At 45.7% G+C, this 22,787-nt stretch overlaps 1 protein-coding gene across 15 annotated transcripts in view; it reads left to right on the top strand.

Moving 5' to 3' along the window:
- TCF7 (transcription factor 7) overlaps positions 1–22,787 on the top strand; it is a 139,762-nt gene that overhangs the window by 105,517 nt on the left and 11,458 nt on the right. For 5 of the 15 annotated variants that reach the window (XM_075900378.1, XM_075900374.1, XM_075900383.1 and 2 more), the window contains 7 exons: positions 325–411; positions 3,099–3,209; positions 3,610–3,772; positions 6,521–6,628; positions 14,269–14,358; positions 17,785–17,833; positions 19,900–19,972. In XM_075900378.1, the coding sequence (XP_075756493.1) occupies positions 325–411; positions 3,099–3,209; positions 3,610–3,772; positions 6,521–6,628; positions 14,269–14,358; positions 17,785–17,833; positions 19,900–19,972 (681 nt within the window). The remainder of the gene's footprint in view (positions 1–324; positions 412–3,098; positions 3,210–3,609; positions 3,773–6,520; positions 6,629–14,268; positions 14,359–17,784; positions 17,834–19,899; positions 19,973–22,787) is intronic. The other 10 variants (XM_075900380.1, XM_075900377.1, XM_075900388.1 and 7 more) reach the window with 6 other exon arrangements.

Here is a 22,787-nt window from a genome sequence, read left to right on the forward strand (position 1 = left end):
TTGTCCCTACAGTAATAATCTTGATACTTGTCACCTTGATACTTGCATCGCTCACATAATGCTTTAGTAGTTTTCAACATTTGGGGAAGCTGGGATCCACATTCAGATCAGAACTTTGCAGTCCTGTCCATCTGCATTACATTGCAGTCCGGTCCATCTGCCCTTAGGTTGGAAAAGAATGTATGTCACGAGCATTTACTTGCAGCCGGAGCAACTAAAGGCTTTTCACCTCCATGAGTAGCAATGAGTCCAACTATAGAGGATATTTTTAGGAAAAACCACACAGATGTAGATACTTTATAGACTCTTTCTTCCTGATCCCAGGCAGAGCCAGTCTGTCTATCCGCTCCCGTCATGTGGATTTAGACAGCCGTATTCGTCAGCGCTCTCTGCTGGGGCTACTTTCTCCAGGTAAGTATGAGCTGTGTGAGGCAAGACAGCAGCTCTGCTGGTCTCGCAGCTTGCAGTTTGTGCCATGCAAGCTTACAGCAGACTGCCAACAGCCAGGGAGGGGCTATCAAGCTTCCAAGTGGCAGGAGCAGGGAAAGAATTTTGCTTTTAGTCGAGTGTCTCTAAAAATCATAAAAACACTTTTCTCCAAAGAAAAGCCACAGAAAGATTTGGTAGGTAAAAAAATTAAATATAAAAAAAATCCCCCCTGTTGATATTATACAGATTGAATGAGAGCCAGTTTTTATATACTTTTAACTGTAACCTTTCCTAGCGATGGAAATGTTCCTTTCCTCAGTGTAATGGACGGGGTTATGCAGAGACTGACATATTTTACTGGTTCTCAGTACTGTTGTAAAGCGGGTGGGGAGCATGATCACAACCAGTGATTTTTATTTGTCCCCATGACTACAAAGGTTAAACATCTTGAGCCTTTTAAGTTCCATTTATCTCCTGCTGCACTTCCTTGCATTCCCGTAGGATGAGGAGGAGGAGTTGCCAGACTATCTCCTTGCTCACCTTTAGAGCCTCCCCACAAAACTTAAAAATCTAGGGTCAGATACTCAGTGCATATAGAACAGTGTAGTTCCATTGACCTCAGTTCACCTCTGCCAGCTTAGAGTAGCTGAAGTTCTAGCCGCTAGAACATAATCAATCTTATATACAGAGCAAGTTGCGTTCTGTGACACAAGCCTAGGACATTTGAGTACTGCAGTGTCCTTGGCAGATTTATGAGCATGCTGGGCCTAACTCCCCTTCCTATACATGTGTACAGTTCCCATTGAGTGCACTACATTGCACAAACATGCCTATGTACACAGTTTGCCCCTGAAGTGTGGATTTGGCCCAATTACATAGCACTAGCGCACTCACAAACATGTTTGGACAGAATAGTGAAGAGTTTGTTATAAGCGCTTGCATTCTTCCTTTGGCCAACAGCAAGCCCCTATGCTCTTGTAGATCGCTTCAGCTAGAATAGGTTAAGCCCCATGGAAGTTTATGTTGAAGCAACATTTGTTCGCATCTCCAGCTTTTGCTTCTGCTTTGTGTTGTCATGATATGTAGGGGATAATATTCAAAAGGGTTGTGGAAGGCATTCCCCGGGGATTTATCCCTGGAACTGTGGCAGGAAAATAGTCAACCACATTACTTTAGTTTTCCACCATGCTGCCAGAGGCCTCTTCTCCTCTCTGAGCATCTGAATATAAAATAATAAAGATGAGTTTACAGGCCTCCTTAGTTGCCCAAAAGCCTCTTCTTGCTTGGTGTTGGCATTTCCACTTATGCTCTAGAGTGGGAAAAGTTTTGCAATACTGCAGACAAGAAAGAACACCTTGTTGGATAAGGATCAAACTTCACACTTTGGCCAGTGGATCAAATCACACATCTTCTTTTGTTTTGTGACAATGTATCTCATGAACTGTTTATTTCCTGGGGCGATACTTGCTGTCTCAATCTCCAGCCATAAAATGGCAAGCTTGGCAAAGCTGTGCTGGTTATAACCTCAAGAATGTACACTGAGCTAATGAAGCTTGTAAGCTAGTAAGACCGCTTATGATCTCATTTCTCATTGTTGGTGGATAAGGTTGCTAGGGCTGGGTCTTGGGTGCACCTCCAAAGGTTTCAGATTTAATTGTTCTCATGCTTTTTCTATTAAAAAAAATTGTTCTCATATATGGGTATCCTAACTGAAATCCAAATGTTGGTGTGGCTTAGGTTTTTATTGTAACACTAATAAAAATGTCAGCAGGGTAGTTGTTTAGAGTCGTCTGTACCATTAAAAACAAGTGGTCCTGTGGCACCTTACAGACTAACAAAATATATGGAATCGTGAGTTTTCATGGGCAAAACCAACCCTAAGACTCCAATTGATCTGATGAAGCGGCTTTTGCCCACGAAAACTCATGATACCATATATTTTGGTTAGTCTCTAAGGTATCCCAGGACCGCCCATTTATTTTAAACTAACAAAAATACTGTGACAACTGAGATCTGAAAATGCCCCTTTAAAAAAAAAAAAAAAAAAAAGCTGTTGATCTCTGTAAAGCTAGATTACATTGCAGATTAATTTTTATAAAAACCTCCTGGATTCTGATTGCCGTTCCAAATCTTTTCTACAATCAATTTGGCTACTCTGTTATCCGCTCATCCACTGTCATCATGACAGAGGATTACTCAGCAAGGATGCGCTGATGGAGGAAGCCATGGAAAAGCATCAAAGACCCAAAGCAAAGTGTGCACGCTTCCCCTTCGTTTTCATTGATTCAGAAACTTTAGGGCAGCAGCAGTGATGGCAAAGTTCTGGATTAGGCTTTGCAGAGCTACAGCACCTTTGCAACCCTACATGGTCCCTTACTGTTATTTCGAGACAAATGATTTCCTTATGACATTTGAGATCTGATATCTCAGTGATTTGCTTTGTTTACTTCTGCGTAGCATGTTCCTGTGACTTAAAAACCACTCAAAGATCGCCATCTAGTGAACCAAGGTGTGTTCTCCATCTGCCTGGCAGGAGTACGGATAGAAAGGGTAGTAGCCAGCTGAATCTCACATCTGAATTCTCCTTTAAGAGCTGAATCCATCTGTCGTGGGAGGGTTGTACTAAATGGGAAGTTCCAGTGATCACTGACACGCCCCCACTCTTGCAGGTTTACACATCCCCTGATGCTGAGCTCTGGAATGCATACTACTGGAATCCCTCATCCGGCCATCGTACCCCACTCTGGGAAACAAGACATGGATCATTACGACCGGAGCATGTAAGTCAACACATCTTGAGACAAAGGTGGGGCCGTCAAAATGGTCTCCTTAACTATTTAGTCCTAGTCTCAATTATTCCTCTGTTTATCTGACACTTTGGGTGGTACAACTCTGTGGAAGCCAGGCATGGAACATTGGTAACTCTGTCGATTTGATAAGTAGCCTGGTGGTGCTATGCAGTTGCCCTAGCAACCGAAAGGTGCCAGAGAAATGATGGGCATGATTGTTAAAGAATCCATGCCCTAATTGCATAAAATACACATTAATCGAGGTTTGAGGTCAAGTGTTTTAGTATTTAATATATTCATGGGGAATCAATTTCTTCTGGTTACTGTTCGGTTACAATGGCTGAGATGGAAGATCATGATTGTTACTGACTGTTGTTTTGTTTCTTGCAAGGAAACCCCAACCAGAACCAAAGAGAGAGAAGGAAGCCAAGAAGCCAACTATCAAGAAGCCCCTGAATGCTTTCATGTTGTATATGAAAGAAATGCGGGCAAAAGTGATTGCCGAGTGCACCCTGAAAGAAAGTGCCGCTATCAATCAGATTTTAGGAAGGAGGGTAAGAGCACAGAATATATTGCATGCTTCTAAGTCAGCAATGGGCAACGTACGGGTATGTCTACACCGCATGCTTATTTTGAAATAAGCTATTCCAGAAGAAATACTCAGAAATAGCTTATTTCAAAATAACACGTTGTAACGCGGGAGCCCGTCCTGCTCCCCGCCGTGCGTCTGCTTGCCCCCTTTTTACCGTCCCCCTCACCACTTGTGCTCCTCCGCTTCCCTCCTCCTCGTGCTGCGTGCCTCTCCTCCAGTGCCCTGTGCCTCCTTCCTCCTCTGTTCTCCTCTCCTCTCCTCCTCCGCTCTTTCTTCCGCCTCCGCTCTCTCCTCCTTCTCCGCTCCTTCCTCCTCCGCTTGCTCTCCGTCTCCCTCCTCCCCTCCTTGCTCCTCCGTGCTCTCCCCCTCTTCTTCCGCTCCCTCCCCCTTTTGAATTCCCCGCCGGCGTCCGGCCCGGGTGACGCAGTGCGCCACGTCACCAGGCTCCGCCCCCGCCGTGCGCCTGTGCCCGGTGACGTCAGACGCCACGCCGCCGAGGCTCCGCCCCCGCCGCGCGTCACTGTCCGGGCGTAGCCCCGCCTCCGCCGCGCCGCCCGTTATCCGGGCCGCAGCAAGGGAGCAGGCCCCGCAGTGCCGCCGCGCTCCCTGGGTGGCGCCCAGGAGGGACAGCGCGATTGCGGGCTGAGTGCGGGGCGGGCCGCCGGGTGGAGTGCGGGGGCGGCGCGCCCCGTCACACACGTCTACACTACAGGGAAGTCTCAAAATTTAGTTAGTGCCCCAGGAGGCACTGAGGAGTAATTAGTTTGAATGGCCCTGGGGAGGAGCTATTTCAAAATAGCAGCAGTGGAGCATCCACACTACAGCTATTTCGAAATAGCTATTTTGGAATTGGCGTTATTCCTCGTGGAATGAGGTTTACAGACGTCGGAATAAGCCGTCCGTTATTTTGAATTTATTTCAAAATAATGGAATTGCTGTGTAGACACTTACACTGTTATTGCAGAATAACGGCCGTTACTCCAAAATAATGCTGCTGTGTAGACGCACCCTAGGCTAGTGAGTGGGCCACAGGAGTCTCATCTCAGTGGGTTGCAAGATTGTCATAACGAAGATGATCTCCCAGGATAGGGCAGTTTTGCTAACTGTGCTTGTGCACCTAGAATTTACAGGGTGTGCCGAGTGAACCGCAGCGGCACTTTGGATATAGGGGGAACGCACAGCTCTGAGTCAGTGATGTGTGCAATCAGCGTGCACCTCACTGCACATGCCCTTGCTTTACATGTCTGTCACTACTGGTTGGGGAAAAATTACACTGATGGAGATGAGCGTGATCTGCCACGCCTATGTGTGGGGAATGGTAAACAAAATGTCTCATGGCCACACATGGAACCCCGATGGGCCACATGGGGGCCACAGGTTACCCACCACTGTCCTAAGCAGAGCTTCTTCATAATCCCATAGAAAGAGACAACTAAAGTGCTACTTAACAAAGCTACTATCAATGGAGCTTTGGGCAAATCAGTGTTTTTAAAACGTGGTCTGGGTACTAGCCACTCCACAGAATAAAATGTTTAGATGAGCAAACAGTGGGAGTGATTGGGGTGTTCGTTAGAGAGATGAAAACCATGGGAAGGTCTCTCTCTTATTAAGTGCTCTTTAAATAACATTTAAAAACTACCTGGGTAGGTGCCTTTAAGTACTGTGACTGAAATGAATGGTTACAAACGCCCTTTTGCTATATGAGGGCAGAGGAGTGGAAGCACATCAGGGATCTAGTGGTAATGAACCACTCTGACACAAGGCCCTAACTGAAGGGGTATTATGATTATTGGTCCCCAGTGGGGGGAGGAGTGACCTCCTATGGGTCCATTCGGGTACTATAAAATACAACGGGGGGAAAAGGCTAGGGTAGTGTGCGCTGCATGCGCCACTACTACATAGAGAATCTTCACACCCTTCGGAATCTGGGGAAGCCAGTTAGTCACACTAAGGGTCAGCCTCGCATAAGGGATGTAATAGTGTAGATGCTTAACTGATAAGCAAAAGCTTATAAGTTAATGCTATAGACTACATGTATTTCCCTCTTTCTCTCCCTTCCACCCCTCCCCCAATAATTTTTTTAGCAGGCTGGCCAGCAGCCCACCTCAGTCCTGGCTTGCAATGGGTCCAGGAGTTAAGACGCCCTTAGACAGGGGCTGCTGCCACCCTGCACTGCTGCCTCTTTATCAGAGGCAGCAACACAGGGTGACAGGCAGCCAGTCCGCGAGGGGAGTTGGTTTTTAAACGGTCTCCCCTCGTGGACCAGCTTCTGCCTGGCACCCCACACTGCTGCCTCTGTGTTGGAGGCAGCAGCGCGGAGTGGCAGAGGGCTCCTCAGGAATGAAGCCGGAGTGCACTGGCTGCCAGCCCCGCCCCTGAGAACTATAGACTAGTCGACTAACTGATAAGAATTCATGAGGTTACTAAACTATTTAATTAACTGATTTTTAACATCCCTACCTTGCATCCCACAGCAGTGTTTTGCTTAAGCAGGTAGCATGCTACTCACATTTTAAGGTGTGTACATTATCTTTATGCCACTGTGAATACCCAGCCTTCAACATACATCTGACAGGAAGGGTGTTACACAAGGGATATTGGAAGGAGACCCCATCTAGCCCTCCTCTCATTCGGATTAGCAGAGTGATAGTGATGAAATACACTGAGGGATCTCACAACTGATTGATTGTTTTTGTTGTTGTTATTGCAGTGGCACGCACTATCACGGGAGGAGCAGGCCAAGTACTATGAACTAGCCCGAAAGGAACGGCAGCTTCACATGCAGCTCTACCCAGGCTGGTCTGCTAGAGACAACTATGTGAGTGCTTAATGCAGCTATAGAGTAAAAGCCCCAACCTGACCGCATGTTTCAAAACCTGCAGCTGAGCTTGAATGTTGCCTGCGTTGCTTAGCTCCTGTCCCTGAGAGCATGTGTCCTGATAATGCTGGTGTGCCCCATGGCTCTGGTGCAGATAGGTAATAAAGAGGAGGACGTTTATATTCCCATAGGCATTGGAATATGTACCTAACGTTTTTGGCTTTGGATTAATGGGTATTTTTGGCAAGAATGTCATGTTTCCCAACAGCTAAATGATGGGTTTTTAACAAGTTAGGTGGTTTGCCAACTTACAGTCTTAGGTAGAAGCTCTTATAAAAATAACCTGGTTCATATTACAACTAAGCAGAAATCAAAATTATCATTAAATGACGTGAGTGGTCTTTGGCAATATTTGTCCTGTGGGAATATGCTCCACTGGTGGCCTTATGCAGTGGTTTTCCATCTATGGTCCATGGCCAAGCGAGGAGCATTTCCTGGTGGTCTGCAGAATGGAACATTTTGAGATCCATTTACTAAGCTGGGGTGAAGGTTAGGAAAGGAGGGAATCTCAGCCTCTGAATGAAAGTTCTAGAGAACTTCTAGCCCAGTGGTTCCCAAACTTTTTGGCATCACGCCCCCTTTTTGATTTTTGAGAAACCCTCACGCCCCCACTCCCAAAAAAATAGCAGCAAAAGTTAGAGTGGGATTGACTGGTGCGTGTGTGGCTGGGTTGCCTCGCACCCCCCTGGAATTTCTTCATGCCCCCCCCCAGGGGGGTATTCCCCCCACTTTGGGAACCCTTGTTTTAGCCTAAGAAATTCATAGAGAGAGAATTGCAATGACCTTCACAATACTCACTATACAGGGAACCCTCCCGATTCGCAACATCGCTATTCAGAGTTCCATATATTTGCCGATGTCTCCTGTCCCTGCGGGAAGGGGGGGGATTGTGGTGGCTGGGAGAACCCCCTTGGCTCCTATTCCCCATGGTGAGGACCCTCTAGCTCCCGAGCCCTGTGACGAGTTTGGGAGCCATGGGGCGCTTACCAATATTTGCAAATGTCACCATGCATGGTGGTGCCAGGAACACATCCACTGCGAATGGTGAAGGTCTCCTGTAGTGCTTGTTGGGCCCTTTTCCCAAATTCCTTAGGGATCAGCTTTATGACTTGGATTTTCACTTGGTTATCCCCTTCTCCCTTAATATGGGCTGCCTCCCATGTGAGGATGTTATGATTTAAATACTTCCTTTTTTTATTTTTATTTTTTATAGTAGCACGTACTTGCTGGTAAGATGGAATAGTCTTTGCTCTCAGGAGTTTACAGACCAGCAGACAAGTAGGGAGACGTTAGGGGTAACGTTTTTTTACTTTCCGTTTTATTGTGCTTGTCAGGAGATTTACTGTAGGTGGCAGTAGGTCTTCAAGAGTGCCTTAACTGTGGAGAGCATTCAGGCTTTGTAGATGAACTCCCGTACTGGCTAATAAGCATTCTCTCCTCTGTCCTTATACTGTTTATTTAACCAAATTAGACATATTCCTACTGAATGACGTGACATGTAACATCAGTATAGTTTTGCTCTGGGGTTGGATTCTTCTCTCATTTAAGCCTGTCTTACTCCTGAGTAACTCCACTGATGTCACAAGAGTTAGTCCTGATTCATGCCATTTTGAAACAAGACAAAGTCCTTTTATAAGTTCACACTGGTCTAATGTACAGACGCAGGTCTAGTGCTGAGTGAGCATCAGTCCCTGCTCTGAGGTTACTGGAAATATCGGTCTCTGTATAATGTCAGAAACACAAAATATTTTTATTTCCTAAATTTATACAGACCGCAAAATAGAATTCACAAGCTGATTGTTGTATTTCCCACACATATATAACTATTAACCAGTATGGTTAATTAGCTATAAAGATACTGTAACAAGTGAAAGTTTTTTAACTTTAATGAGCTTTGGGGAATTTCAAATAGGATCCTTATTGTTTCTTCACTCTTATTCCGTTTACCATGATGTTATCCTCTCCTGGATTTTCTTATGGCACCTTCATTCCCAGCTGAGCTGGTGACCTTTAGACTTGTTCCAACATGGTTTGGATTGCCATTCATTAGGAGAGAATTCCACAACAGTGGAGATAATGATAGTCATTGTACAGATTATAGTCCTGGCCTTATAGCAGCTTGTCTGGGTTAACTTTCAATCCATTCATGAGGCTGCTGTCATAAGTAAAGGTATGAACTACAGCAACATATGGACAATGTCTAATGAGAGATTGTACGCTGCACTTGCAAGGTGATAGATTTACTGGTCTGTTAGACCTTTACCCTGTCCTAGGATTCTAAAGGGGTCCCAAACATGTTATCTTCAAAGTGTTCAACTAAAACAGGAGCATCCAGATGTGATCTCTGGAAGGACAGTCTGTGGACTAAGCCTAACTCTGCTGTGATGCTCCTGTCAGGACAGGGATACCACAGGCAGGTGTTTTTATTTTAAATGACCATTTCAAACGAGTGTCCAGAATAAGGTTGCTGAATAGAACAGCTAGAAATACGCTGTGAACATCTCCGCTGTGACTGCTGGATTCCACACAGAGCAGCTTTTCCCATTGCTTGTTGGGAAAGTGAAGCATATTCTGCCGTAACCAGTGGGGAGGGGCGTGAAGCACACTGAATAGGCTGTGTCTACACATGGGGTGACATGTAGAGTACATACACGACATGGCTGCCTAGCGCGGGTATAAATAGCAGTACAGCTAGAAAAGCATTGCTTAGGAGAGTCAAAATACCCCATGGTTCTGTTGTATGTACCACACGTGACTTTCTACACACCCAAGCCATGCTCCCATAGCAATACAGCATCCTGCTGCCTCCCAGATGCTGGAGCCTTGTCCTGTTGCTTCCCCATCCGAGGGACCAGCAGCCTTCCCAGGCCCTTGGCAAGGTGTGGTTGGGGTGGCTCTGTGCTCCTGGAAGGAGCAGCCAACCCTCAGTATTACCTGGAGTGCACCCTTTCATCCCCAGCCCAAAAAGCTCTTGCAGCGATTTAAAGGCGCCAGGGTTCCAGCTGCCATGGTAGTGGAAGTGGCAGCTGGGAGCCCCAGACCCTTTTGAATCACCGGGCCCTGGGGCAAATGCCCTCCTTGCTCCCTCTCCTCCTGCCCCTCTCCTGTCGGTAGATCTGCTGCCCAGTGGAGCCTTTCCCCAATGGGTGTAGCTACACTATGCAATATGGATATAGCCTGTAGCTATGCATACCCTACATGCTATTACTATCAGTGTAGACAAAGCCAGAGTCTCAGAACCTATCAACCTGTAAAGTCAACTGGTGGAACTCCTTGCCAGAGGATGTTGTGAAGACCACAACTTTAACAGGGTTCAAAAAAGAACTAGATAAATGCATGGTGGTTAGGCCCATCAATGGCTATTAGCCAGGATGGGTAGAAATGGTGTCCCTAGGCTCTGTTTGCCAGAAGCTGGGAATGGGTGATGGGGGAGAGATCACATTTGGCTTCCCTGTTCTGTTCACTCCCTCAGGGGCATCTGGCATTGGCCACTGTTGGAAGACAAGATACTGGGCTAGATGAACCTTCGGTCAGGCCCAGTATGGCTGTTCTTATGTTAACCTACCTCTGGATAGCTCTGCTACCTGATAAGCTAGAACTGATAAGCAGTTAGAAGCTGCATGTTTGCTCTCCACTTGATTAGATATCTAGAATACTAAGATCCAGCCTCACTAGTGATTCGGAATTAATTCACTAGACATCCATGATATTACTTGTTTTGTTCTGTCTAGAAATCTGAATAGGTTGTTTTATTTATAGAGGATGGGATTCTCAGAAATGCTCCCTATCGGCCTAAACTCTGCTCTCATTGAAATCAAGGGAACTTTCACCATCAACTTCAGTGGGAGCAGAGCTAGGCCATGCAGATATGGAGAAGCTGAAGCTGTTGGAATCAAGTAAGGGAGAATTTTGAAACACAAAGGCTTGTTGTAATGTTAAAGTATTTTAAAACAGACACATGAATCCTGATTTCCCTTTAGCACCATTTTCTTAGTGTTCGCAATTTGATTTTTTTTTTCTCCTGATGATTCAGGAATGTTTCTGTGACTACTAACATTCAGGTGAATACAAGCTTCCAGTAGCCAAGCTCTGGTGTAGAGCTTATCTGTCTGAAACATTGTCCCCCCCCTACCCCTTTACTTTCTAATCTATGGTGCATTTGAGAAGAGCCATTCTAAAAATAAATAATCTCTCCATTTTCTGTAAGGTATATGATCAGTTAAGAGGCAACCCGTGAAGTGCAGTTTTATAGGGACAAGAATTCTACATAAACATCCACATTCAACTTTGTTTTCTAGTCTTTGTCTTGATCCCAGATAGAAATGCCTCACTAGTTAGCTTGGGACCTGAGCCAAAGCCCATTGCTGTCAATAGAAACCTTGCTTTTTAAAAAAAAAAAGTTGCTGCCTTCTCCTAGTGATGATGATAAATCATCACACCACCGTTTATTGCTCCCCACAAAGGCTGTTCGCTCCTCATTCCATAAGCCTGCACCTGTTTCCTGTGGTGCTGCAGTAACTCAGCCCAAGGCTCTCCTGACGGAACATACGATGGGGGGGAATTTTGCTCATAGCTCTTCAGGATTCTCAGTGGCATGTATTTCTCGGGGACAGTAGCTAAACCAGTATCCGAAGCAGCAGTCAGCAGCGTTATGAGAGCCAGAGCAATACCAGCAGCCTCAGATACAGCAAGCTGCTTTTCTTTCCACCCCAAGATGGAATGCTTCCTTTAACAAAGCCACCTCATTCTGCATTTCTCTCACTGAAATCCTTTCTCCTCAAAAGGAAAGCTGCTGTGTGCGCTCTGGAAGCATTCTCTTACCCTACCTGCATATCTTCAGTAACCCTCATATCTTCTTCTAGCCAACCAGACCCAAGCAGTCTGCTCATTGGCACATCCAAGGTTGTTTTGGGATAATGTGTCCAAAGCCAGGAAACGGACACTTTGTGGTGGGTTTTTTCCCCTCCTACACTGTACCTTCAACAAATGCTTTTCTGTCTCCCAAGCTCTGTAACACAAATGAGGAGGAGAAATCTAGGTCAACGCCCTGGCACGTGACTTGATACAAGATAGGAAATACAGTTACTCCCACGCTGAAGAAAAACTCACCGCGATTAGGAGTTTTCCACCTTCACTCAAACCACAAGAAGTCATATAAGAAGTCACAGGTCAAAGCCAGCACTGCTGGCAGCTCTTTCACACAAGACAGATTTGTTCCAGCTGTTCTTGGTGCGCTTGTTAATAGAACGCCTTGGGACACAAAGGGAGTTAGGCATTTTGAGTCAATAAAGCAAGATGTCCTTAACAATACTTCATCCTTTCCCCATTTGTGGTCATTGCTGTTGTTACCAAATCTTGTATAGTAAGAACCTCTTCTCTGCAGTGATACATCAGCAGCACAGAATTTTGCCAATCAGACAGAAGCTCTTCTGTTCAGCTTAACCTAGACTTCCTTTGGCATGCACTACTTTTCTTAGGTTTCCAAAATGAGCTTAGCACTGCACAGAAATATAAAAAAGCACAATCCCTTTGGCAAAAGATTTGTGTCTCCTTTTCTGTGTGATGCAGTAAGGGGACAAGCCATAGGAAGGGAAGTTATGAGGAATGGCCAGTTGTGCTAATAAAATCGCACAGCGCCTCAGCTGGGCATGGGCGCATTTTGCTGTGTTCACTAAAAAATAATGAGCCAAACCTGCTGCTGGTGTAAATCACTAAGGCGCTAAGGAATACATTGTTCAGCAGTTTAGATCCAATGCTAATGTGAGTAGAACTATACATATGTACAATAATTCCATTGAAAATTTGGGGAAAAGAGAAGGTCAGGATTCAGTTAAAATAATGCCGTAATGGTCTATTGTGTTTAGAGACACAGGCAGCATGTGAATTTATCTTAACCATGTTCTCTAATGTCTACATACTGTAGGAAAGAAGATACCTCTTAGGGTAGTTTAGGGTTGCCATTTTGCAGAATCTGTTTTGGCACGCAACCAGAAGGGATTTGCTGATTCAGCGTTAGTGACTCATAAGGATGGGACTACAGGTTAAACCTCTCTAGTCCGGCACCCTGTGCCAAACCAGAGAATTTTCTGGATCATGGGGGGCCAATATTGTCTAGCAGCATTACCAACACTTCCACTGATTACTGGGCTGTTTGAGGACATTTAAGGGTGAATTAGAGCTAAATAGCAGCATAAAACACTAAGGGTGTGTCTAGACGGGCAAGATTTTGCGCAAAAGCAGGTGCTTTTACACACAAACTTGCCAGCTGTCTACACTGGCCACTTGAATTTGCACAAGAGCACTGACGTTCTAATGTAAGAATTCAGTGCTTCTTGCGTAAATACTTTGACGCTCCTGCTCAGGGATAAGCCCTCTTGCGCAAGAATACTTGCGCGAGAGGGCCAGTGTAGACAGGCACCTTAATTTTTTGCGCAAGAAATCCCGATGGCTAAAATGGCCATCGGAGCTTTCTTGCGCAAAAGCACATCTATACTGGGCATGGATGCTTTTGCGCAAAAATATCCGTGCCAATCTAGACGCTCTTTTGTGGAAATACTTTTAATGGAAAAACTTTTCCTTTAAAAGTGTTTCTGCAAAATCATGCCAGTCTAGACGCAGCCATTGGCTAAATCTACCCTCTCTTGCACAAAAAACTGCAAATGAGGCGAAGCATAAATATCACCACATCTCATTTGCATAATTAATTAGACTCCATTTTTGTGCAAAAAGGAGCCATCTACACAGCTCCTTTCTGCACAAATACCCCTTATTGTACAGGAGCCATTCTTCCACTTTTTTCAGGAAGAACGGCTCTTGTGCAAGAGGGGGGGGGGTTGCAAAAAAAGGAGCCATATAGACTGCTCCTTTTTGTGCAAAAGCCTCTTGCGCGAAAACAGAGCCTCATTAATTATGCAAATGAGGTGTGGCAATATTCCACGCTTTACCTCATTTCCATATTTTTTGCGCAACAGAGGGCACTGTAGACGTAGCCTGAGACACAGGACTGGTAGCTGTAAACAAACTTTATGGGACCGTGGGAAACGGCACACCCATGAAAAGTGGACATCTGGCTAACTAAAATCATTCCAGATGATGGATGTTTCTGGACCAGAGTGTTCTGGACTAGAGAGAAGTTCAACCTGTCGTACTGAATTGTCAGTCTTTTAAAGTGATTTAATTTCCTTTTCGGATCTCCCCTATACCCAGCTTTGCCAGCCCCAACCATTCAAGAGTCAGGCCTTAAACAGAGTAATCCCCTCCGCCCCCACATACACACCCATACCCATACACCACTCTTGATATTTTGGAAATAATGCACTTGGGATTCTTTTTATTTGCCTTTTAGGGTTTGAACTTTTAAGGTTCATGATCTCAAGCTTCTCTTTGCAACCACGAGGGTTATTTTTGTCTGCTGAGACACTCTCTCACAACACCATGATTCTGTGAGCTGGGACTTTTTAAAACAACTATGGTGAGACTTGCAGTAAAGCCCGGGGCATTGACAGCACTGTATACCTTCTATGTATGTATTGGATGTATTTAAAGAGGCCAGTTACTATTTTAATACTCTGCTCCTTCAGTCTTCAGGCTCTTCAGCCCGTGAACACACTCAGGTATATTCAGGGCCCCTGGAATTCTGCGGCACTTCAGGGCCAGTTTCTGCGGCAAGGGTAAGAGAATTCTGCAGCGAATGTTACTTGGCTCTGCAGCAGTGAGAACGTATAGCTGTCTGCCACTCTGTACCCACCCACTCCAGGGTTAGCTGCAGAATTCCAGGAGCCCTGAGCTTTTCACACTTCCATGGCCATGGAATCGCTCACTGGCTGTGGAATTTATTTAATCCTTTCACCATGCTTCAGAATACAGTGTGGACTAAATGTAGCTTTTAAGTCAATGCCCATTAGGTCATTTGGACATACCTGATATGCTGTAACAGAACAAACAGACATGGAGAAATTGCAGCAAATGGACAATTTGTTTTTTCCATTGAGGTATTGAAAAAGTCAAGTCTAGGACCAGCCCAGTAGTGCTGGTGTCTTTACTCCTAATGCTCCCAGCTAGTGTTCTTGAAGGTGAGCAATCAGAACAATCCAGCAATTTATACCTACAAGTCAAGCCTGCGCCACCATGGCAGCTGGCATCGGACACTGAAGGGAGTGGCTCAGATTTAAAATGCCAGCATTCCTTTTTGCTCAGATGGAGTTTAGTCCAAAGGAGACGTTATCGCTGTGTTCGAACCAGATCCTTCAGTGCAGCTGAATTTGTAATGTAGATGTGATCATAAGCTAGCATTACATAACGTAGTTTGACTGTACTTGTATTGTAATGATCAGCTGGGCTTGACAAATGATGGCGAAAGCCACTCGCCAGCCCCGCACTGTGCATGCGCAAGAGCCACATTGCGCATGTGCGCGCTGCCGGTAAACGGGGTGCGTGGCTGAAATCTACTCGCCATGGGCGAGTAGATTCTATAGTTTCTCGAGCCCTGATGATCAGGGAAGCAGTGTGAGCACCTTGCTAATAATAAAGGTGTTTGAGCACAGTAAAAGCTATTGTGCAGACTCTAAACTCAGTCACTTTTATTAAACTTAAATGAGATGCAAATCTTATGCACCATCTTGGCTGCCTGTTATGGAATAATCAAAGTGCTTACGATCTTGCATTCCAGGACATTGCAAAATCAGGAAAATATATTCTGGAAAATAGTAGATTTGGGGAACATAAAAGACAGGCCATAGATAGCTGAGCAAATTTTTTCCTAGTTATTTTAAAAACACGTGCTGTGGCTTTACTCGAGGGGACTGGAATGTTCAGATGGAAAAAGGGAGTATTTGTATAAATACATAATTTGGCCATGTCATTTTCCATTCCATGTACTGAGCACTAAGCCTTGGAATGGAAGAAATTCCACCATCACCTCTCTGTTTTTTGTTTAAGTGTTTTGCTAGTCTGACTGAGGATTGCATTCTCCTGTGACTAGAGTCTGTGACCTACCACACTGGGGCTTTTCCTTCTGTAAGAACTTGATTATGAAATACCTAGAGACACAAGGTCGGTGAGGGGATACCTTGTATTGGACCAGCGTCTGGAGGTGAGAGAGGCAAGCGTCTGAGGTTACACAGAGCTGTTCCTCAGGTCCGGGACAGGTGCTCAGAGTGTTACAGCTAGTTACTTATCTGTCAATAGCGTCCTCAGCACTGACATAACTGCTCATCCTGTCTCATTTTTAGTCGCTCCCTCATGCCAGTTGAGGAAGTTCTGGCCTCTTCTTAGAATGTTACCTATTTAGTTATAGCCTTCCCCAGGCCTGCTGATGGGGGGGAGAGGGGTAAAGAGGACAACTGCCCTGGGGCCTGGCAATTCAAAGGGGCCCAGAACTCCTGGACATGGCTGCCGCAGCAGCAACTGCAATTCCATGTGGACACGTATCAGAGGAGCAGCCTTGTTAGTCTGAATCTGCACAGGACTTCTCAGAGTTCCATGTGGTGCACTGCAGAGCCCCAGACAGCATGCGCCAGATGGTGCAGGTGGGGGGCATTGCGGTCTGAGCATCAGGGAGAACCAGCTGCCCTGGCTTCACTCCTTGCACCCGAAGTCCTGCCCCTTTTGGGAGTACAGATCAGTCACCCCCCACAGCTTGCCCGGGGGCCTGGCCTTCCCTTTTGGTTTACTCATGCTTTTAAGCACATGCCTCTAAGAGGAGCTTCAGGAAGAAGAAATTTAATCTCCAAGTTTCCTGCTGTGCAAGAGGAGCCCCTGGCTTTTATGGTTTTTCAGACCCGTCCCTGTCAAAGGGTCAAGCCATGATGGGGACTCTGCTGCATGGGGGCCCAAAAGCAGGAGTCTTCTTACAGCTTCCTTCACTTCCCTTCTCACTTTCAGAAACCATCAAGGCACCTCGGGGCCCCATAGGCCCCAACCTGTCTGTCTACACACAGTATAGATGACTGCGTGTGCGGAGGAATATGCTGATTTGCTGTTTGGTGAATTCTGAAAAATGGGGTGTTGCATCCCGTAACTTCCTGTATACACTGAAATACTTCTCCGAAAGGGTTACCAGGATGTTCTCTTTCCATGAGGGTTCACGTTGTCTCTCCATCTGTGTTGAGGTGGCATTTATTTATACGCATAAAAGAAGCAGCATTTCATTCAGCTAGTCCATTGGTCCAGCTGAGGGCTATCTTCTGAAAGACCCTTAAGTTGCTCAGTCTGATTTGTGGGCTAAATGATTTGGGTTTGGCATGAGCTTGCATTTGGAAATATGGCTGGCCAAGGAAAGCCCACGCTGTGCTGCCTTAGACTTTTTCTCCCATTCAGTGAGAGAAGTGCTAACAGTCATTCTTAACTCTCGGTCTTGCTTCCTTTTTATTTAAAAACATGGTGTTACTTCCTTGTCAAGTCTGCTGTCCCTGACTCTCAACAAGGTTCTTCAAAATGAACGTCAAAGACCAGATAATCTGTGGCATCTGTGAAGCCAGGTGGCGCTAAATCAGACAGAAAATGAAGCAGTGGTTTCTCCTTATGCCTTTTACACCACACAGGCTGGTGTTCTCTACTCCTTGATAAACTGTACTTTAACCATGACAGAGGGGAAGTGCTGTACATGTATCTCAAAACCAGCCTTTCCTTAAGAGTCTTAAACAGCAACCTTTTGCTGAAGTTATCAACCATAGTTTTAAAAGTGCATCCACACGCCCCTTTCATTCCTAATGTGTGGATTACTGATGGGCAAGTGGCCAATCAAATGAAAGAGATAGAGGCCTGGTTTTATACAAGGCTACTCATTGCATCAGTTGTGATCAATGAAAGGGAGATGTACACATTAGCCTGGTGCGGTCACATTGGGAGGTCTGAGTTTGCTGCTGCCTCTGAACTAAAAGACCTGTTTTTTCAGCGTAAGCAGGAGAGGCTCATGCTTTTAGTTCCAAAGGTGCTTGGTTCAGTCCTCGTGGACAACTGCAGATGCTGTTATAACTTCATGAATTTTACTTATCCCCCTCCGACTGTCCATTGTAATTTTTGTATTCATCATACCAAACAACCTCCATTAGCCCTCTGAGGGGAGAAACTAATATTATTTTCCTTTTACATCCCAGGGGAAAAAGAAAAGACGAGCTAGAGAAAAGCAGCAAGACTCCAGTTCAGGTAAACTAATTGGTACTGAATTTATCATGGTACTCTGTAGCATTTCACTGAGTATTGTATTTTGCTGTCCATGATTTAGCTCATTCACTCAGCTTTCTAAAGCTAAAAATTAGAATATTTTAAAGACATGGGAAATTATTTCTAGAAGTGTCTTGTTCTTAAAAACACAGGTGGATTAGAACACGGGAGGGAGGTTCATGAAAACTAAGCAAGAGGGATTCCAGCCCTGAAGAAGAGCTCTGTGTAGCTCAAAAACTTTTCTCTTTTCCCAGACTCCAGGGACCACATCACAAATCTTTTTGTAGCAGAAGTAGCCTAAAAGTCAAACACAATTGCACTGAAAATGATAGGGGTACTTTAATGTGGTTGTTTGCTACGGAGTTCTCTTTATTGGAGGTGGACCCTAGTGCAGATTTCACTGTGTGTATATAGAGATGTCTGTGCACACCCACACCATCCAAAGTTAATCACACCCTAAATTTAGAAGCACTTCTAACTTATCTGTACTAATGGACCTTTGCTTTATAACATCAAAAGATCATGTCACAGCATCATCTTTGCATGTCTCCTGAAGCTTCAACAGCATATTTCTTCTAGCATGTCAACTTCTCATCTCAATTAGTGCCTAGATGGATAACAGGTAGGGATGTTAAATATTGAGTAACTGACTAATCGAATAGTCAATGCATTTTTCATCGATTTTATTCAATTCGTCGATAGGACACCTCCGCCTTTGAAGTGTAGCAACAGCCCTGGAGCCCCGGGGTCAGCTAGGGACTCCCTTGCTGACCCTGGGCTCCATGCAGCGCTGCCATTTTGAAACATCATGGGGAGCCCAGCGACGGACTCTTTGTGGCATTTCAAAGTGGCAGCACTATATGGAGCCTGGAATCAACTAGGTGCTGACCCTGGGCTCCACACGGCACTGCCGCTTTGAAATGCCGCGTGCAGTCTGGGGACACCCCAGCTGGCCCTGGGCTGCATGCAGTGTTTCAAAGCGGCAATGTCACATAGAGCCCAGGGTCTGGCCCCAAACTCCACACAGCACTACCACTTTGAAGTATCCCTTCCTCCTTATCCCCCCTCCCCTTGCTGCCTCTTTGATAGAGGCAGCAAGGGGGGGAAGGCGGGAGTGACTAGTCAACTAGCCTGTTGACTATCCAATAAGCATTTGTTTATCGGATAGTCGACTAGTCGTTCACATCCCTAATAACAAGTGTAAGACTATAAAGTGGTGTAAAAATAATAATTCCACCCACCACTGAAATGCAGCCCTCTTTGGACTGGAAGGCAGCTGCTGATTAACAGAATGCATTGGAGGAGAAGTTGATGATTGTGAAAGTGAGTAATACAGGGGTACACAAGTGCTGCTCAGGTCTCATTTTACACCACTGCAAATATTCACATGCATCTAACTGAAAATAGGGCCCTATCACAATGAGCCGCTATGGTCACACAGCAACACTTCACAGGACTTTAGGGCAGTACATGCAAGGTGTAGTTTGTCCGTTAGCACAAGAATTTGGGGAAGCAGAATGGAATTGCCCCATAAGGGTCTCATTGGTGTGATTTGTTTTCAGTCTGTTTCTGCAATATTTTTCTCTTCTGTTTTAATATATACGGCCAGCCATTTAACTAGGCAGCAGGTACAGATTTCAACACAGGCGGCGGTCTGATTTGACTGCAGCATATGAAGCAACAAACTTCTAGGTGAATTCTTAGGTTTCCTGTAACTGAATTTTGACTGCCTGAACTTGGCTTTGCAGAAAAGTGGTTGAGCTAGGGGACTGCCACAGGTGGGGGAGAACAATTTCTACATCTGTAATTTGAGGCCCTTTCCCAAATATCCCACACACACACTGGGTATAAGCTCTCTGGTACTTGCCTAATGATCCCTTTTTTACAGGAAAGTGATGTCTGAATAGTTCCATTGCTGAAGAATTGGATTTTAGTCTATTAGTTTTATCTTAAGTGGCTGAAATGATGTTGCATCTTTTCTTCCTCCTGCTCCTTCTCTTTGTGCCTCTGTCTTGCCCACTCTCCGCCACGCATGCTTCTGTGTTCAGATCCCGCCTCTCCTAAGAAATGCAGAGCTCGCTTTGGCCTCAACCAACAAACGGACTGGTGCGGCCCATGCAGGTGTGTATCAGAGAAACTCTACTCTGCTTTTAGTGCCTTTTCCTGAGCGCATTGTTTTTCCCCTTGTGTGATTTGTATTTTTCATGCATGTTTCTAAAGCGTCCTTGGCTCCTAACACACAAACTATTGGCATTGCTTCCAAAGAGGGAAGGTTTTCCCTGGCTATCATTGCTGTGGGCTGGTATTTCTGAAGGTTCCACACAAATTTTTAATTTCCAAGAAAAGAGAGAGGTAAAGGGATGTACATTGTCACAGTTGTTAAACCTCAAAATTTAGGTCTATGTTTTCTTATAGCAGGTTGGTAAAGGGCAAGTAATATTTTACATGTTTTATTAAGATGCCTATTTCACAGTTATTAAGAGGCTGATCTACAGGGCACGAGACCTCTGCACTGGTGCACACAGGGAATGGAGAAGACAAATGCTTGTTTTCCCTCGTCTTCCTATTTCCAGGGAGAGACTTGATTGATACAGGGTCTTCCCTCCTCCCGCCCCCCCACCACACACACACAATGACCATCACTTTGAGGACCACTCAAGCATACTCAAAGTGCTCCTTTTCTCCCTTTACATTTAGGACTGAAAGAACATTGCAGTAGCCCGCTGCCATTTAGGGTTACCAGGTGTCTGGTTTTCACCCGGACAGTCCGGTATTTGCAGGCTCCGTCTGGTTTAAAAAAGCAGGAAATACTGGACATGTGCAATGACCGGTATTTCCTGTTTCCCTGGGACGGATGCCCGGCGGGGACTATTCTACCCTGCCGAATCTGGCAGGGGCGGGGGAGTGAGGAGCGCGGCAGAGTCTAGCAAAGGGGAGGCAGGAGGGAGCAGTTGCCGGCCGCCACGCTAGGGGGGTGCCGGGATGGGATGGGAGTGGAGCGCACACTGCTCTGGCGCACGTGACCAGCAGAAACCGGGAGCTGGCCACATGATGTCTCCCTCTCTCTACAATGTGAGCCGAGGCAGCCGGAGCAGCCACTTTAAAAGTCAGATTGTTCCTCTGTGCCTGACTCTGCGGGGGGAGAAGGAGGGAGATTTGATTGGAGTGGGGGTTCCCGATGCTGGGGGTGCATGCCTCTGGGGGAGGGGGAAGTGCACTGGGATGGGGGGCACTAGGGGAGCCTGGCTCTGAGGCAGGGGTGAGTGCATTGGGATGGGGGAATACTAGGCGAGCCTGGGTCTGAGGCAGGGGTGAGTGCATTGGTGGTTAGTGTGTGCTCCCAAACTGGAGGGAGTGGTGCAACTTTTGCTTAACAACTTTGGCTCCCTCTCCCCCCCCTTTTTTTTTGTCTCCCCCTTTTTTTCCCTTGACAGAATTTTTTCCCGGTGCGCTTTTTTTTTTTTTTTTTTTTTTTTTTGGCAGGGGGGGTGGTGTTCAGTATTTTTTTGTTAAACCATCTGGCAACCCTGCTGCCATTAGAACTGATAGTGCCTCAAGCAATGAGACATTCTGCAAGGAATGCACCAACTCAGGCATCCAAGGAGTCAATGTGGGAGTAGAATGAGGAAATAACTTGGCAAGTGAACAGAATGAGAATTACCTAGGTCAGAGTATCATTAAACAAGCCCAGGTATGAAATGCCCATGACCTGCTTCTGGACAACTACGTAAGGAGTAAATGCAGCCTGAGCACGGGAGAGGTGTGTACGGTTCTCAGTACAATCTGCTGAGCCAAAGGTCATTCTAGTACCATCTTTTGGTTTCTGTCTAGCAAAATCTGAAAATGTTTTGCTTTACGCTAAAAAATAAATAGCTGCCTATTCCTTCAGGGATTCGGGTTATGAGTGGCTAAATGTTGGCTGATCACAGCCTGCGATGCTGGTACATTCTTGACTGCAAATTGGGTCTTTAAAAAAAATCACTTGTGATTGAGCCAGAGTGTTGCATGCTGGCTATCCTTCAGAGCCCAGTGTACGTAACTGGTGGTGTCCTGATACAAGTCTTGTAGTTTATACTACCAATTGGACTAGTCTATCACTGGTCAAAAAGAATCATAGGGTACGTCTAGACTACATGCCTCTGTCGCCAGAGGCATGTAGATTAGGCTACCAGACATAGTAAAATGAAGCGGCGATTTAAATAATCGCCGCTTCATTTAAATTTACATGGCTGCTGCGCTGAGCCGACAAACAGCTGATCAGCTGTTTGTCGGTTCAGCGCGATAGTCTGGCCGCGCGGGTGGCGACATCAAAGGTATTTGTCGACCACCCAGGTAAACCTCATCCCAGGAGGCTTACCTGGGTGGTCGACAAATACCTTTGATGTCGACACCCGCGCGTCCAGACTATCGCGCTGAGCCGACAAACAGCTGATTAGCTGTTTGTCGGCTCAGCGCGGCAGTCATGTAAATTTAAATGAAGCGGCGATTATTTAAATCGCCGCTTCATTTTACTATGTCTGGTAGCCTAATCTACATGCCTCTGTCGCCAGAGGCATGTAGTCGAGACGTACCCTTAGTTAATCCCATGTATTCTCTTCCTACACAAGCTTGCTCCCTACTATATTTTATCTTTCCTCTGGGGAATTCTTCATATAGCCCTGAAAGTTCCTCACTTAAGTTTTTAATATAACACACACTCATGATGCCACCACCATCACCATTTTTCTGGCTTTGGAAGAGTGGGATTCCCTTGGCAGCCCTGAATCCTGCACCTTAAAAATCAATCCAAGAGCCATTTGTGTGACAGAGGCCTTTCCTAGCAGCTGTATCAGTCAGGGAATTGATGGCCCAAGACAAGGTATTGAATCCCAGTCTCCCATGCAACCAATGAAGAGCATAATTACTAAGTGTTGGGGCAATCTTTGTATCTTCACAT

The sequence above is a fragment of the Pelodiscus sinensis genome, chromosome 17 (assembly GCF_049634645.1).
Source record: "Pelodiscus sinensis isolate JC-2024 chromosome 17, ASM4963464v1, whole genome shotgun sequence".
NCBI classification, from domain to species: Eukaryota; Metazoa; Chordata; order Testudines; family Trionychidae; genus Pelodiscus; species Pelodiscus sinensis.